This window comes from Mauremys mutica, chromosome 14 (genome assembly GCF_020497125.1).
Source record: "Mauremys mutica isolate MM-2020 ecotype Southern chromosome 14, ASM2049712v1, whole genome shotgun sequence".
Lineage (NCBI taxonomy): Eukaryota > Metazoa > Chordata > Testudines > Geoemydidae > Mauremys > Mauremys mutica.
Window position 1 is genome coordinate 13,066,370 of NC_059085.1, and position 17,219 is coordinate 13,083,588.

General features: G+C 44.5%; 2 protein-coding genes across 8 annotated transcripts in view; both read left to right on the forward strand.

Moving 5' to 3' along the window:
* The first annotated feature begins 1,294 nt into the window (after nucleotides 1-1,294).
* Nucleotides 1,295-11,265, forward strand: FBXL8 (F-box and leucine rich repeat protein 8). 7 transcript variants are annotated; one of them, XM_044986954.1, is made up of 3 exons: nucleotides 1,295-1,398; nucleotides 4,975-5,205; nucleotides 7,198-11,265. In XM_044986954.1, exons 2-3 carry the CDS (start codon nucleotides 5,042-5,044, stop codon nucleotides 8,171-8,173), a joined length of 1,140 nt encoding a protein of 379 aa, XP_044842889.1. In that variant the 5' UTR covers nucleotides 1,295-1,398; nucleotides 4,975-5,041; the 3' UTR covers nucleotides 8,174-11,265. The 7 variants fall into 7 exon arrangements, with proteins under 7 accessions (XP_044842889.1, XP_044842888.1, XP_044842887.1 ...); XM_044986953.1 differs by lacking the exon at nucleotides 1,295-1,398 and adding an exon at nucleotides 1,642-1,850; XM_044986952.1 differs by lacking the exon at nucleotides 1,295-1,398 and adding an exon at nucleotides 1,642-1,806.
* HSF4 (heat shock transcription factor 4) overlaps nucleotides 10,407-17,219 on the forward strand; it is a 30,911-nt gene continuing 24,098 nt past the window's right edge. The window contains exons 1-2 of the mRNA XM_044986963.1: nucleotides 10,407-10,529; nucleotides 15,057-15,165. Of these exons, the coding sequence (XP_044842898.1) occupies nucleotides 10,407-10,529; nucleotides 15,057-15,165 (232 nt within the window). The remainder of the gene's footprint in view (nucleotides 10,530-15,056; nucleotides 15,166-17,219) is intronic.

Here is a 17,219-nt window from a genome sequence, read left to right on the forward strand (position 1 = left end):
AGAAAGAGAGGGAATGAGGGACCCGGACGTGCCGCCCCTTTGAATTGGCCACCCCAAGCACCTGCTTCCTATGCTGGTGCCTGGAGCCGGCCCTGTGGGGGCATTACGGCACAGCCTTGTAGGGCCCCCACTTTCAAAAGTGGCCACCTTTTCCGGGTGCCTCAGGTTTGGATGCCCCAATTTTAGAGATCTTGGATCTGAGTTTTCAAATGCTGAGCATCCTACACGCCTATTGGGAAGAATTGTGGGTGCTTAGCATTTCTGAAGATCAGGTCCCTAGGCATTGAAGCTGGACACCCAAACTTATTGGGCACTTCTGAAAATATGGGTCTAATGATTTAACAATGGTCAAGCAGCGAGTGTCACAGCTGGATAGAGAACCCAGGAGTTCTGTGCTTTATGCATAAGAAACGAAGACAGCTGGGATCATGAATAAGTGCAGACTACTCGGCTAGCCTATTATTTCCACCTGATAACTCAAGGGTGAATTTTCAACAGGAGTATTGGTGACAAATGTCAAACATCAACTTTCTCTCCAGAGAGTTCTGCTGAGCAGGTAAAATTCTGTGTGAAAAGACAAGGAAAAAAAAAGAAAGAAGACACTAGTTAATGTTTAAGTACGTCCAGACTACCCGCTGTATCGGCGGGTAGCGATTGATTTTTCGGGGATCGATATATCACGTCTCATCTAGACGCGATATATCGATCCCCAAACGCGCTCCCGTCGACTCTGGAACTCCACCGGAGCAAGCGGCGGTAGCGGAATCGACATGGGGAGCCGCGGATGTCGATCCCGCGCCGTGAGGACCGAGGTAAATTGATCTAAGATACTTCGACTTCAGCTACGCTATTCACGTAGCTGAAGTTGCATATCTTAGATCGATTACCTCCCCCCCCCCGTGTAGACCAGCCCTTTGAGTCTTTAATTAGTTGATCCAGAGCTTGCCACTTCCTTTTCAGAACTACAATTATGATTTGTCTTTTTCGAGTACCTTCTGTCTGATAGCGTCTGTTAAGCACTTTGAGATTATCTGATGAAGTAGGCGTTAGCCCACAAAAGCTTATGCCCAAATAAATTTGTTAGTCTCTAAGGTGCCACAAGGACTCCTTGTTCTTTTTGCTGATACAGACTAATGCGGCTACCACTCTGAAACCTATTCTTGTATAGCAGCCCTGTGAAGGCAGCAATACAGCAGTACCCCAGTTCTAAAACGGCTTGTGCAATGTCTGTCGTGTGACTTCAGATAGGGGTTAAGAGGACCAGGCAGCTCCTTGAAAAAGGAGGCTCAGATAGCAGAGCTTCAGCTGGCTGGTTTAGTGAATGACTGTTTTTCAGAGGGGGGAACTGAGGCACACAGCGATGAAGTCACGTATGTGCCAGATGATGAGCGACACCAGGTGGGTGAGGGAATATCTTTTGTTGGCTCCGTTTCTGGGGGTGAAAAGCCCCAGAGCGCTTCTCTTTGAGCAGGGGGGTGGGACGAGATGACCTCCTGAGGTCCCTTCCAACCCCGATAGTCTCTGATTCACAGAACAGCTGAGAGGGGTGCGGTTCTGGTCCTGGCAACTCTTTCCTTCGCCAGTGAAGCGGCCCAGCCAGGGATCTCCCGGGGAGCCGGCGGGTGACTCCCCGGGCGGCGGTGCGCTGGTGGGCGGGCACCGGCTGCAAACCCAGCCGGGCTCTCGCCGCGGGGCCAGGCCAGGGAAGGGCCATTTCCTTCCCACGCCAGGAGCCCGCCCTCCGCTCCGCCCGGGAACCGGCCGGCGGGGGCGGCCAGGCGGATCCGCCCGGGCCCCGGAGCAGCGGTGAGCGAGGCCGGGGAGGGGGAAGAACAGCTGCGCTTGGCCGGGTAGGCGGTGCCCCTTCCCCGGGGAGGGAGGCACTAAAGCCGGGGTGTCCCGTAGCCGCTCCGTGCCCCCGCGGGAAGCTGCACCCACCCCCTCCCCGCGCCCGGGGGGTGGAACAAATGGGGGGGGGGGCGGCCCGGAGACGCTGCCGCGGCGCCGGTCCCTGCCCGGCGGGGAGAGCTCGTCAGGGGGGAAAAGCTGCTCCGTGTTTCGCTAAGGCAGCGCCGCAGCGCCCGCTTCCCGGGGCCGGCTGGGCCGGGGCGACCCGCCCCTCTGATCGGCTCCTCCTACCCCCCCTGCCGCCCTGGGGTGCGGGGCAGCTGGGACCGCCGCACAGCCCAGACCTGGGCGCCTCTCGGGGGCATGTGCGGGGAGCAAAGCCTGGGGGAGCGGCGCATCCATCCGGCTGAGCCTTCCCGAGAACAGGCCATTAACTCCTCAGACTCTGCAGGAAAGTAACGAGTAGCCAGTATTGCCAGTCCCAAGATAATGAGATTATAGAAAAGGAATATACGTGGGGTTTTTTCCCTTTGCTTTCTGGTTTCTGAGTCTCTAGGAGGCACTTAGATCAGGCTTTCAAGCTTTTCTGTGCAATCCTGGTGGGGAGGAGGGGAAATGTTGTGAATGAAAGCTGAGATTTTCACATGACTCCAGGAACTGGGGCTTTAAGAAAACCACTGCTCATGATAAAATCACAACAGTTGTGTATAGGGGAGGAGTGATGATGAGTAGTTTAGTACTTAGGCAAGTGCTGGAATAATGAGAGAGTTTATTACATCTGAGCTCGAAGTAGGATTGCTGAGGGTGAGCTGTCGGAGATAATGAAGAGGACATATGCAGGAAACAGGGGAAGCAAGAAGGCATCTCCCAGGCAGGAAGCAGGAGCGCATTGCTGGGCAGTCAGTAAGGGGGTGAGAGGCAGGGCATAAGCAGGTGGGATATCTGACAAGAGAGCATGGTTGCTGCAGTATTGTCACCCTCAAGCATAAAGCAATCATGAGTGGCTTAAAAATTACAAGATTTTTTTTAAAGTATATATATATATATATATATATTGGGATCTTTCTCTGGCTTCTGATTTTTGAATTTTTAAAACTAGAAATTTCCCTTTTTATTCACATGAAAGCTGAATTGCTCACAAAATAATAACATGACTCCAGGAGCTGGAGCATCAAGAAAAGAACCAAATATCACAAGACTCACAATAAAATCATGAGAATTGGCAATTCTGCTGCTGTAATCTGAAAGGGAAAGAACCTGCAGATTTTAAAGATTTTAGCCTTTCATTTTAAAGTCCACCACTATGTTGTTAAGAAAGTTGAAAAGAGTCAAATAAAAACTTACCGCTGGTAATTTTATTTGTGTAGCAGTACAGTGGCTGGACACAGAGCATACTCCAAGCAGCACTGAGAAATAATATTGCAGAGATGTACGTGTGGTTTTGTGCTTTACATTTCAGTATACTTCCCATGCATTCATTCTCTTGCATCATAATTTACACAGAAGCATAATTAAATGAAAAGGTCCTATGTCAATATGCAACACACGTACATGAATGTATGATTAGTGTGATCATCACAATAAAATCCTTATACCAAACTGCCATTTCTTATATTAGCAATTGCAGCTAATAATTGCTGTGGTCAAAATCACAAATTAGTTTTCATTATAACTCCTTGTTTTGCCATACACTGGATAATTCAACTTTTGGGTTAAATTTTTCATGCTTGGCCTTTGTCCCCAAAATGAGGGATTCTTCCCCCCCACCCAGTTTGAGCTAAATCCCTACATCTGTTTGAATATCAGTGTAGAAAATTGTTATTTTTAAATAATGCATTATATAAAGTTAATCGTGTTTAGAGCTGGTAGTTTCTGGGAAACTTTTTTTCCCAGAATTTTGAAATTTGGAATTGACAAAAAATTTCCGCCAGCTTCTATGTTTGGTCAAAAAATGGAGTGGATGGGGAAAGGAAATTGGCCAAAGTTTGTCTAAACTTACTTTTTTGTGTTTAAGAACATGAGAATGGCCATATTGGGTAAGACCACAAAGGTATCTAGCCCAGTACCCTGCCTTCCAATGGTGGCCAGTGCCAGATGCTTCATAGGGAATGAACAGAACAGGGCAATTTATCGAATGATCCCTCCCCTGCCATCCAGTCCCAGCTTCTGGAAGTCAGAGGCTTTACCAGATCATGGGTTGGCATCCCTGACTATCTTGGCTAATAACCATTGATGGGCCTATCCTCCATAAACTCATCTAATTGTTTTTGGAACCCAGATATACTTTTGTTCTTTACAGCATCCCCAGGCTGTGCGTTGTGTGAAGAAGTACTTCCTTTTGTTTGTTTAAGCCTGCTGCCTATTAATTGGGTGACCCCTGGGTCTTCTGTTACACGAAGAGGTACATAACACTATTTCTCCACACCGTTCCTGATTTTATAGACCTCTCATGTGCCCCTTTAGTCATCTCTTTTCCAAGCTGAACAGCCCCAGTCTTTTTAACCTCTCCTCGTATGGAAGCCGTTCCATCCCCCTAATAATTTTTGTTGCCCTTCTCTGTACCTTTTCCAATTCCAATATATATTTTTGAGGTGAAGTGACCAGAACTGCAAGCAGTGTTCCAGGTATGGGCGTACCATGGATTTATATAGTGGCATTATGATATTTGCTGCCTTATCTATCCCTTTCCTAATGGGTCTTAACATTGTTAGATTTTTTTGACTGCTGCTGCAAATTGAGTGGAAGTTTTCAGAGAACTATCCACAATGTCTCCCAAGATCTCTTTCTTGAGCGGTAGCGGCTAATTTAGAATCCATCATTTTATATGTATAGTTGTGATTATGTTTTCCAATGTACTTTCCATTTATCAATACTGAATTTCATCCGTCATTTTGTTTCCCAGTCACCCAGTTTTGTGAGCTCCCTTTGTAACTCTTTGCAGTCTGCTTTGAACTTAACTGTCTTGAGTAATTTTGTATTGTCTGCAAACTTTGCCACCTCAATGTTTGTTTTACACATGTCAAAATTATGGTGAAATTTTCAAAATGTAAGAAAAAATTCTGACCCGCTGTAATAGCATTATATCAAACTAGGGTTGGGTTAATGTGTTTTCTTTTTCTGCACCAGGTAATCTAGGGAATTATTTGCAGTCTGGAAGGTGGTTCTCGGTGCTGCCGCTTGTTGGGTCAGAAAGATGCCTGCTCCAAGATCAGAATTTTGGAACTACGTCCCGGAAGAAATCCTTGTCCATATATTTTACTACCTGTCTCTCCGAGATAGATACACAGCCTTCCAAGTGTGCAAACATTGGGCCGCAGCTGTTTCCGCGAGCTCCGTGTGGCATTTCACAGAGATCAGGTGAGAGGAGGTAGTTTCTACTGTTTGTAGGTGTCTGTGCAGTCAAGCATACAGCATCTCGTATAAATCTTGCAGTACAACTTATTTATCTTAAAGCACTGTTCTTCATTCAAAAACCGCATTGCTGATTACAGCCTATAGATGTGAATACTTATAAACCATTGGAACAACACTAGCAATTTTAAAATCAAGATTGGATGTTTTTCGAAAAGATCTGCTCTAGTTTAATTAGGAATTAATACAGGGAAGTCCTATGGCCTGTGTTATACAGGTCAGACTAGATCAGTGGTTCTCAACCAAGGGTATGCAGAGGTCTTCCAGGGAGTGCATCAACTCATCTAGATATTTGCCTAGTTTTGCAACCGGCTACATAGAAAGCATTAGCGAAGTCAGTACAAACTAAAATTTCATATGGACAATGACTTGTTTAAATATATGGAGATATACCGATCTCATAGAACTGGAAGGGACCCCGAAAGGTCATCAAGTCTACCCCCCTGCCTTCACTAGCAGGACCCAGTATTGATTTTTGCCCCAGATCCCTAAGTGGCCCCCTCAAGGATTGAGCTCACAACCCTGGGTTTAGCAGGCCAATGCTCAAACCACTGAGCTAGCCCTGTTTACAGAGGTGGTGGAACTAGTGGTATTGGGGTTGCTGCCGCACTCCCTCGCTTGAAGTGGTTTCCATTGTATACGGGGTTTACAGTTTGGTTTAATGGCTCTCAGCACCCCCACTATACAAATTGTTCCAGCACCCCTGCTTGTTTATACTGTTCTATATACCACACGTTGAAATGCAAGTACAATATTTATATTCCAATTGATTTAGTTTATAATTATATGGTAAAAGTGAGCGAGTCAGCAGTTTTTCAGTAACAGTGTGGTTGTGACACTTGTATTTTTATGTCTGACTTTGTAAGTAAGTAGTTTTGAAGTGAGGTGAAACTTGGGGGTACGCAAGACAAAGCAGACTCCCGAAAGGAGAACCACTGGGCTAGATGGTCACAGTGGTCCCTTCGGGCTTTCTAATCTATGCAACTATGTAAGTAACAGTATCTCTACAAGTAGCGGTTGTGTATGCGGTAGAGAAAATAGGGTTAGACCATTGTTGTTTTTTAAAGAACACATTAAGAATCATAAGTCAAGGAAAGGGATAAGTCATGGCATTAAATGTGCTTTGAAAAGTGTCAAGGAGATGCCATCAGCATAATCCTCACCTAGCTTTGATATAGCGCTTTTCGTCCACGGATTTACAAAGGCGGCCAGCGTCGTTACCCCCATTTTAAAGAGTGGGAAGCAGAAGCCCAGAAAGGGGAAGAGACTTGCCCCGGGACAGCAGGCAGAGCAGGGAATAGCCCCTGAATTCCACTCCTGTGCTCTGTAACACTAGGCCACATTCAGGTGCAAAGGGAAAGCTTCAGCCACGGTCACTGGAATGATTGTCATGGTGCTGTTGAAGCTGGTGATCCAAGCTCTAGTGTATGAGACGGAGTGAAAAGAGAGTTTGAATGTAAGCTCCATGGGACTGGAACTCACCTCGGTCTGTACATAGTAATCGAGCCCCGTAACTAATTGTATTGTTGTTATCTATTATTTGTATTACAATAGGACCTAGTGGACCAACCAGAGATGGGGCTCTGTTGTGCCATACACGGTATAAACACATAGAGAGAGTCCGTCCTGAAGATCGTATAATCTAAATAGAACAGACAGATAAGGGTTGAGAGGAGAAACAGAGGCAAAGAGCATGGAAGTCACTTGTCCAGCATCACACAGCAAGTCAGTGGCTGGCTTGGGAGTAAACCCCAGGTCCCCTGACTCCCAGACCGGTGCCTGATCCTCTAAACCAAGTGAGAACAGATCTCTAAGGCAGTGGAGGAGATAGATAATAAATAAATTAATAATAAAGGACAGTGAGCCAAACTATAGACATTGTGTTCACTTGTTGCAGCTCCAGCAAAACAGCTAATTGTGTTCATAATGCTCTTCCAGCTGTGATTCGGAGAACGAGGAGGGCATGCTGCAGAGTTTACACCAGTTCCTGAGCCAGATCAAACACCTGAGGATTGTGTTTGATCAGTCCAAGGAGATAAATCGGAAGAATGTCACCCACATTCTAGACATGTTGGCCGGACAGAACCACAAGCTGCAGAAGCTGTGCATCATGTGCAAAGGGGAGAACCCTTATTTCTACTCTGGCCAGGACATCCTGCAGAGCATACGAAAGATATGCCAGAGAGAAAACCAAATAGACCTTCAGCATATTGATTTCCGGAGAATGCCGTTCACTCTGGATGACGGGCTTGTTGGACTCATAGCCACCAGCAGCCCAAACCTGCGCAGCTTGTTCATCAACAACCGCACTCTGGTTTGCAACGTGAAGCCAGAAACCATCCAAGAGGTTCTGAATGTATGTCCTAAGTTGTCTACCTTGGGAGTCTACTATGCCAGCCTGTCTAATGATGTGTTTGCGGAACTGATCAAGCCAGAGAGAGGGGCTTTCACACGCTTAGATATTTTTTGTGAGCGCTTGGACAAATATATTCCAGTCATCTCTGAAGAGCTTTGGGCTGCCGTGATCCAGAAGCATCCTCAACTCTGTGTAGACCTGGAGTTTGATCACACAGTCCCTGCCTGGAAGATACCACGCATCCTAAAGCCCAATATACCCGTGGGTACTTTACAACTGAATACTTTTACATACATGGTGCACCAGGTGAGGTTTGTCACCAGCAGTTACAGCAGGACCTTAACCAGGCTGGTGCTCCACACGACCCCCTCGGACGATTTGAACGCCTCGCTAATAGACCTGGCGAGGAAGTGTGTCAATCTAACAGAGATTCACTGTTACTGTGTGGTTAGTCAGGAAGTGGTAGATACCTTCCTCGTACACTGCCCCAGTCTGAAACGATACACTCTCAAGATTACCAAAGAACGTCACCCCTGGAAACCGACAGTAGTTCAGTGACGTACCTGTTTCGACTGAAGCCAGTTTGAAAAAAAATAATAATATGCGGATACAAAGATTCCAAGTGAATGGAGTTTCAGAGATTTTAGGGTAATGCCTCAAAAACCACATCCCATACTACATCATCATCATCATCAGGAATCCCTCACAGTCGAGGATGATTGTCTTTTCACGGATTGTCCCTTTCAAATTATCTGTGGGTCTGCTGATGGCTGATAAGGCCTATTCTGGAGCCACAGACTCTGCCACATTACAGACGTGTTTCCGAGCAGGACGGGTGAACCTGGGGTATTGGTTCGGGCTATCGCAGACTCTTTCTGTTGCTTCCATACTACTTACACACTCACATTCAGACACACACAGGAACGTTCTCTCTCCAACCCCAGCCCGACTGCTGTAGAAAGCACAATTTCTCTTGCTTTGCGGTAGAAATGGAGCACTTAAAGACAATCAGCAAAGGGTTTTAAAAGAAAGGGGCTAGTGCTTTGTTTGTTTGTTTGTTTATTACATATAAAGAAAGCATGATATTTATGGGTTCCCCCCCACCCTCCCCGGCTTTTTAATTAGCTTAGAAACATCAGGAATGTCATGTTTGCTCTTGGTATTTCTGGAGGACCTCGGGGGTGGTGATGATGATTTATTTATTTACCACTTACATTGTGATAACATCCACAGGACAACCAGGTTGCGGCCTCATAGTATTAGGTGCCGTAGAACACCTTAAATGAAGGGGTGAGGCTGTTGAAACATTAACAAAGACTTTATTTATCCAGAATGTTAATTAGTCATTTGAGTTAAATAGGTGCTAGCAAAAATGTACAAAAACCAAAGCGTTTTAAAGAGTGTGACTAAAAACCCATTCCCAATGTTCCTTGTCTTGGCTCTTGTGCCAGCACTTCACTAGTTCTCCAGTCAGCAAACCTTCCATCCTAGATAGGGCCTGAATTTCTAGTGTAAAATAAAGGCAGGGAAACAACCCTTAAAATAGTAACGCATATGCCCTATTAATCTTCCTGGCTGAGCATTCTTTTCCTTGCAGCAAAATGCAATTTCCAGATGATGGTTTGAGTATCTCATGCGAAGACCTCAAAGAAAACCATTTCCGAGCTAACTGTGCCTTTGTTATCCCTGGCATCACTTTGGAAAAGCACGAATGCTAATGACACTCACGTTCTCCTCAGTCTTTTCACAAGGGAGCTTTCACTCTTTCAGGAGTGATAGTTACTTCTCACTTCAACAAAATATCCCACAATCCCACTTCTATGTGAGATGATGTGTGTGTTCATCAGTCGAATGTGTCAGAGATCCCTGGTGTATATTGGAGAGAGATTTTTAAAGCTTGATTTGGTTTGAAATGATCCTGGGCTCTGATTACATTGTCATCAAGTGCCCAGGAAACAACATGTAGTGGACTGTGTTAACACAACAAATAAAGGGCGAGATTGTGGTGCGTTTACTTACCCGAGTGAGCAACAAGTCATGTCCCATGGAAGCCAACGAGAGTACTCGCATGAGTAAGTGCTCACCAACATGAATAAGGGCTTCAGAGTCTGGGGCAAATGAATCCAGCTGCTCATAACTAGCAGTGGGTGAAACACCTGGAATAATAATAAAGCAGATTGTGGCACCCAGGGCCTATCTATTTTCATCATCTATTTTCACCCAATCCAGAGCTGTTTATCCAAAGTTCACTGAACTCTGGGATTCAGATAATGTGGGACTCGGCTTTGGTTTTGCCCAGCCTGACTAAGGTTTGGCATGCTTAAAACCAGCCTTGATTTTGCCCATCTGGGGCTGCCAATGTTCAGAACAGGGAGCTCCTAACTAATGTTTAAACTCAGTACCTTCACAATCGATTGTCGGTGCTTCCTGCCATCCTGCAAACATGCCAGCCAGGTATTTTCTTAATTCATTTAAGTGATTTGTTAACCTCCCAGCCTAAGGTGTACAGCGTGTGTTCTCTTTGCATGACGCTGCATGTTTATTCACAGCATTGTGCGATCGGCTGCAGTGCATTTTAATTCTGTGCATTGTTCTCTGGGGCTGGTGATGCCGTTGCATTGTGCTGAGTTTTTAAGAGTGTGAACAGCACTGCTGATGTGACTGAGTGGGGGCCTACTCTCAGCTGGACCTGGATGAAACTAAATGGTTCAGTCTTCCTGTGACCCACACGCACGGCAAGACAGGCATATTGAAAGAGATGGAGTTAGTGTAACTAAAACATTGAAAAACAATGCAAGATTCACCCAGTTCCCTGGCAATGGATGGATACTCCAGTAATGTGCCAGCATTCCTGACTAAACTGTGGACACTGGTGGAAGATCCTGAAACAAACCATCTAATTTGCTGGAGCACTGTAAGTAAAGCTAATACCGGAGGTCACTTAAACTGCACGGGACAGAAGGACAAAAACAAGTCTAAAGCATCTAAAAGATGATATTCTGTAGCTTTATCTAGCACTTTACATTTTCAAAGTACCTTGCCAGCGTTAGCTGGAAAAGAGTGAATGTTCTTTAGAGAGACTTTTATAGATACTGGAATATTATGCTTGTTTGTGTTAGACAGGCCAAGGTTTTCCAAGTGACTAATGATTGTGGTGGTGGTGGGGGGGGATTCTTGGTTTTGGGTTTTTTTGGGGTTTTTTTGTGTGTCCAGCTTGACACCTTAAATGGGCCTGATTTTCTGAAAATAAGTGCCAACCCTCTGAAAATCAAGCTCCTTTAAAGGGTCTCAGGTTGGGCCCTCAAATCACTAGTCGCTTTTACTAAGCACTTGAACTAGTATGTATGTGGACACGGTGACATGCATATCTATTGGCAGTTTGGTTATTTTTATTTTTAATAGGTTTGTTTGTTTTATTTTTGTGATGTTTCTTACTGTTTATCATTTGGGGCTTTTAAACGCTAAGTGCAATTAAAGGACTAACGTTGTTTGACTCTAGCATTTTGAAATCATATTGTGCACTTGACTTTATTAACAGTTGTTTCAAATAGACATGATTTATTTTTCAGCAGAGAATTATCCAGTATGTTGTTTATAAACTCACTTTCCACAAAAGGAACTATAATTAAAGCATACTTTACAAAAAAATATTTTGATGCCAGCCTCTTTGTCATGTTTTTAGCCACGGGAGCATTGTTCAGCACAGTTTTCATTCCAAATGCATGGGATGGGATGTAAGTTGCATTTCTGTCTCTAAACAGAAAGTTATATTTTGTTCATTAACCACCACATGAATCCTGTGTTATAGGCTCATTTCCTTACTTCATTTTATCATGGGGTTTATACATAATTCACTTTAAAGAAGAGCTTTCATAATGGGGAGACATTTTTAATCTAGAAATAGTCCCTTTTTCTTGACACTTTTTTTTTGTAATTTTCCAGACCCGCTTGCATATGGTGCATTATTATTTTTGATCTTCCCCCTGCTTCTTTCTAGCCCACCTATTGTACGGTGACATCAGAGTGCTGAATCCGTGATATCGCAATCACGTCAATGATTACAGCCTGTAAGAGCATCAAGAGGATTTTAAATGGGGTGTGTTTTATTAAGCACGTGAATGAGTGAAATTGCAATTTTCACCTTTGCGTATGTTAGCGAATTCTGGCTTCTGCTAACCTATTAGTAAGTATCAACAGAGAAGTTGCTATGAATCATTTTCAGCCTATGGATTATTAGCAAATTGTTCGTTTTGACTAGTCATTCATGGTGCCTGATGTCTCACTGAAGTCACATGATATTGCTTCTGGTCCCTAACTGGATAGCAGGGGGAATAAGTAATGATGCCTAGCGAATACACTTGTCCATATTTGAATACTATTATATTTTAATAAAGGGAAGCGATTTCCCAAATATTTGTCTGAACAAAAAACCATCTATATAAATATTTGCAAATCGAGAATAATAAGGGGATCAAACATGGCTGAGCCGAGCCGCCAGTCAGAATTTGATTGCATGTTTCTGAACATGCATTTTCTTGGCAGTCTTGAATCAGCCGTAATTATGACTTAACTGCAATAGCTAATGGAAGCGGCTGGGTCGAGAGGCCCCATTCAGACACCGAGATCTGCCACTGCAGCAAAGAAATCATAAGGAAAATGACTAAGGCAGTAGGATCTGGCAGTATCCCATCCTTGACTGACAATACGGAGCGTATAAGAAAATAAGGCAGCATCTCTTCAAATAATTTGTGACCCCTCTAGTGGCATTTACTTGTTCTGTGTTTTAGAAGGTGCCAAAAACCAGTCCAGCCAGCACTGTGTATGTACAGAGGCCTTTAGGGTGACCAGATGTCCCGATTTTTTAGGGACAGTCCCAATTTTGGGGTCTTTTTCTTATATAGGCTTTTTTTTTTTCACATGTGCTGTCTGGTCACCCTAGAGGCCTTGCATGTCAGTAAAAACGTTATTTGGAACCCAACTGTGTCCACATGGTTTCTGCATATTGTTGTTATGTAACAATCAAAATACCCAATCATGGTGGTTGTTAATTTTGTAGAAAATAGGTTTGGCTGTGACAAGGAAGCCCAGGTGATACCATGAATGGTAACACTGAACACAGCAGTGGAAAACTGCAGCCACATCAGCACGAAGGGCTGTGTGCATATTGCTTTCACAGCAGAGAATCCCAGTCCACTCCCCGTGTTTTAGCTTCCCCTGTCTTCATTGCATGGATACTATTTGTGACTTATCAACAGTTGTCTTGAAGCATAATCTAAACAAAGAGCATGGGGGCATGGAGATCTAGGGTTAGATGTAGTGTCATAGAAATGTAGGGCTGGACGGGACCTCAGGAGCTCACCTCGCCCAGCCCCTGCGCTGAGACAGGACCAAGTACACCTAGATCATCCCTGACAGGTGTTCGCCCAACCTGCTCTTAAAAACCTCCAGTGATGAGGATTCCGCAACCTCCCTTCAAAGCCTATTCCAGAGCTTAACTAGCCAGGTAGTTAGAACGTTTTTCTTAATATCTAACCTAAATCTCCCTTGCCGCAGATTAAGCCCATTGCTTTTTGTCCTACCTTCAGTGGACATGGTGAGCAATTGATCCCCATCCTCTTTATGACAGACATTAAAGACTGTTATCAAATATCCCCCCGCCCCCCGTCTTCTCAAGACTAAACATACCCAGTTTTTTAACCTTTCCTCACAGGTCAGGTTTTCTAAATCTTTTATCATTTTTGTTGCTCTCTACTGTCGCTACTGCTGCCCAGCCGGTTAGTCCCCGTTTTGTAGCTGTGCATTTGATTTGTCTTTCCTAAGTGTAGTACTTTGCACTTGTCTTTAATCTTGTTGATTTCAGACCGATTTGTAAAGGTCATTTTCAATTCAAATGCCGTCTTCCAAAGTGCTTGCAACCCCTCTCCCACAAATTTTAGAAGAATACTCTCCACTCCGTTGTCCAAGTCATTATTGAATATTACCGGAAAGACCCTTGTAGGACCCAATTACATAAGTCTCCCTATTTTCGTAGCAAAGCATTGATAACTATACTTTGAATATGGTGTTTCAACCAGTTGTGCACCCACCTTATAGTAATTGCATCTATACCATATTTCCCTAGTATGCATATGAGAATGTCATGTGGGACTGTGTCAAATGCCTTACTGAAATCAATATATATCATGTCTACTGCTTCCCTGCATCCATTAGGCCAGTAACCCTGTTAAAAAAAGGAAATTAGGTTGGTTTTGCATTTTTTTTTTTTTGACAAATCCATGCTGGTCAGTCTTTATTATCCTCTAGGTCGTTACAAATTGATTGTTTAATCATTTGCTCCAGTTTCCTTCCAGGTATTGAAGTTAGGCTGACTGGTCTGTAATTCCCTGAGTTCTCTTTGTTTTCCTTTTTAAAGATAGGCAGTATGTTTGTCTTTCTCCAGTCTTTTGACACCTCACCAAGTTCTTGAAGGTAAACCTCTAACGGTTCCGAGATCGCTTCAGCTAGTCCCTTCAGTGCACTAGGATGAATTTCATCAGACCCTCCTGACTTGCATATATCCCATTTACCTAAATAATCTGATGAAACCATATTGGCCTCTTACTATTCTTGCTATCTTTCCTTTGCATGGGATAGTTTGCTGTTACACTTTTAATATTGTCTCTTTGAAAAACTCCCTGCTGTCCTGAACTCCTTTTTCCATTAGATTTTTTTCCCATGGGACTTTACCTACCAGTTCTCTGAGTTTGTTTAAATCTGCCTTTTGGAAATCTATTGTCCCTATCCTGCTGCTCCTTTCCTAAAAATCATGACATTTATCATTTCATGATCACTTTCACCCAAGCTGACTTCAACCTTCTGATTTGCAACCAGTTCCTCTGTGAGTCAGAATCAAGTCCAAAATGGCACCCTGGTTAATTCCTCCACCTTCTGGCTGGCTGGCACATACACTCAACTTTGCGTCCCAGCATGCATGGCTTTGCCATACTCACATCTGTGCAGAAAGGGAGCCTTAAAGTCAAAGTCCCATGGAAGCAATCTGTCTAGGTTTAACTACCATGCAATAATAATATACAACTTTTCCTCAGTCCATCTCAAAGTACCCTAGAAAGGAAGTCCATATCATTATCTCCATTTTGCAGTTGGGGAAACTGAGGCACGGAGCAGGGAAGTGACTTGCCCAGGGTCACCCTGCAAGCTAGTGGCAGAGCCCAGAATAGAGCTCAGGTTTCCTGAGTTCAGTATCCTACCCCTTGGATCACACTGCTACCCCATACTCGCCCACCATTGCATCTCAACCTCATTGTATCTGATCACCTTGACAGTCATGGCTCTAAGTAATTAACTCCATCTGGCCATCTCCCATTTCACTGGCTTGCACTTGCCTCTGGGGATTCCAGAACTACCATGTGAATTTTTTCTTTTTTTCCTATCTTTTCTGCAGAATGGCACCAGCTTCCACGTTTTCGATCAAGGTCAGTTTGCCAAGGAGGTGCTCCCTAAGTATTTCAAACACAACAACATGGCCAGCTTTGTCCGGCAGCTGAACATGTGTAAGTAAAACTCCAGTACTGGAGTGCACTATAATGGAGACATCCTCTGGGAAAGAAGAGAATAAAATAAGCATAAGAATAACAAATAAATTTAAGTATAAGAGCCAAGACCCAGATATGAGACTCAGCATTCCACAGAGGCTCAAAGTGAAGGACACAAGAAAAATGATACGGATTAAATTCTTTTTCTTAAATAATTTTGCCTTCATATTAAGATTTAGCATTTCTGCAGCAACTAATGTACAATAATATAAATGAAATGGTGTGTGGCCTGAATTATGTGTCTAAACGAAGGCCTTCCCTTGTCAAGACAGAAGGTTGTGCAATATGGATAAAGAATTGTTATAGAAGGCTGCAGATTGATTAAAAGCTTCTGATGAATTCATAGGTCATGAGAAAGGCTTGTTACCAGAACACAGGAGTGAGATTTCCTTGTGCTGTATTCATATTCGAGCACACAGATTACTTTCGTTGTAAACAAACAAAGTTTCCATTCCAACGTTTTCGGCTTACAGTCAGTCTGATGACACATAATTTGTCATTTGCTTTATATATCATGTTGTATCAGAATCTTCACAAACCCTATTGATATTCTTGCCCTGCAACAGAATCTTAAAAGCACAATCTTCACCCATGCCCAGGGTTTGGTTGTACTGAGAACAGTTCTCCTCCGTAATTAGTAGGAGGTCATTTTTGTTAGAAAACCAGTTTTTATATGCCCCTTGACTGGTCACTTAATGCATTTTCCCCTATGTTATATAGCATATTCTGGCCTACCTCATAGTTTAGGCCAATATCCGAGAGACCCAGGTATGCTTTAGATCAGTGAACACAAGCATCCAAGGAAAGATTTTCAGAGGCACAAAGGGCAGCTAGGTGCCCAACTTTGGCTGAAAGGCCATGGCACCTACCTGATTTTGACCTTTTGAAAATCTCCTACTAAATCTCTCTGGTCAAAAAATCAGAGTGGAGATTTTGTGAGAAGTGGTCTAGCCCTTCCTAGTAGTTTGGTACTTCCAGGCTTGCCAAAACTATGAAGAACAGTTCAGGGCAGGAAACGAAAAACAGATTTTAAGATTTATTGAGTATTTTTCGCTATGGCAGGTAAACTATTGTTATCAGCTGGGTGAAACCTTGTCATGGGATTCAAACTCTCTAGTGTGAACTCACCCTATAGCTTACATATCTGTAAGCATAAGGTTGACCTAAGGCAAAAGGAGTGCATGAACCTGCCCAGGAGCTTTGCTGAATATCATTTTGGGGAAGGGTATATGCAGTGCTTAATTTGCAATGAAAATTGCTCAAGCAATTAGGTGCCAGGGCTCAAGCAATTTTTTTACTTTCATACAGGGCCGCCCAGAGGCGGGGGCAAGTGGGGCAATTTGCCCCGGGCCCTGCAGGGGCCCCCACGAGAATTTTTCGGGGGCCCTGGAGCGGGGTCCTTCACTCGCTGTGGGGGCCCTGGAAAACTCTCGTGGGGCCCGGGCCCTCAGAGCTTTTTCTGCTGCGGGTCTTCTTAGCAATTCGGCGGCGGGAGTCCTTCCACTCCAGGACCCGCCGCTGAAGTGCCCCGAAGACCCACGGCAGGGGGTCCTTCCATCCTGGGACCCACCGCCGAAGTGCCGAGTCTTCGGTGGCAATTCGGCGGCGGGAAGACCCCAGGCCCCCTGAATCCTCTGGGCGGCCCTGCTTTCATAAGTGACTAAGCAAGCCCCGAGGTGCCAGGGCTATGAACTGCCAAGCGTAAAGGTGCCAGGGCTCAGCCCCGGAAAGCCCTGGCCCAAATTAAGCACTGGGTATATGGCAGAGGGAGGGGGAAGTGAGGGAAGGCAGAAAACAAAGAAACTGAGAACAGGCACAAAAGAGAGAGCGAGAGAGAGAGAGATCCAAAAGGACCAGCTGAAAGTTGACCCTGGAAGAAGCCTGGAGAGAGGTTTATAGGTCTGGGGTGCAGGCTGAAATGGGTGCTCTTGGTACTGTGAGTAAAAGAAGCTGTGTCCTGCCATTTGATTCCTGCTGCATTTGGAGACATGGGACTTTGCACATTCTGTGTA

What these genes read in the sequence shown, in the direction of transcription:
- FBXL8 (XM_044986954.1), top strand. Translation starts at nt 5,042, where the DNA reads ATGCCTGCTCCAAGATCAGAATTTTGGAACTACGTCCCGGAAGAAATC. An exon ending in TGGCATTTCACAGAGATCAG is followed by an intron (nt 5,206 to 7,197) that starts GTGAGAGGAGGT and finishes ATGCTCTTCCAG; the next exon opens with CTGTGATTCGGAGAACGAGG.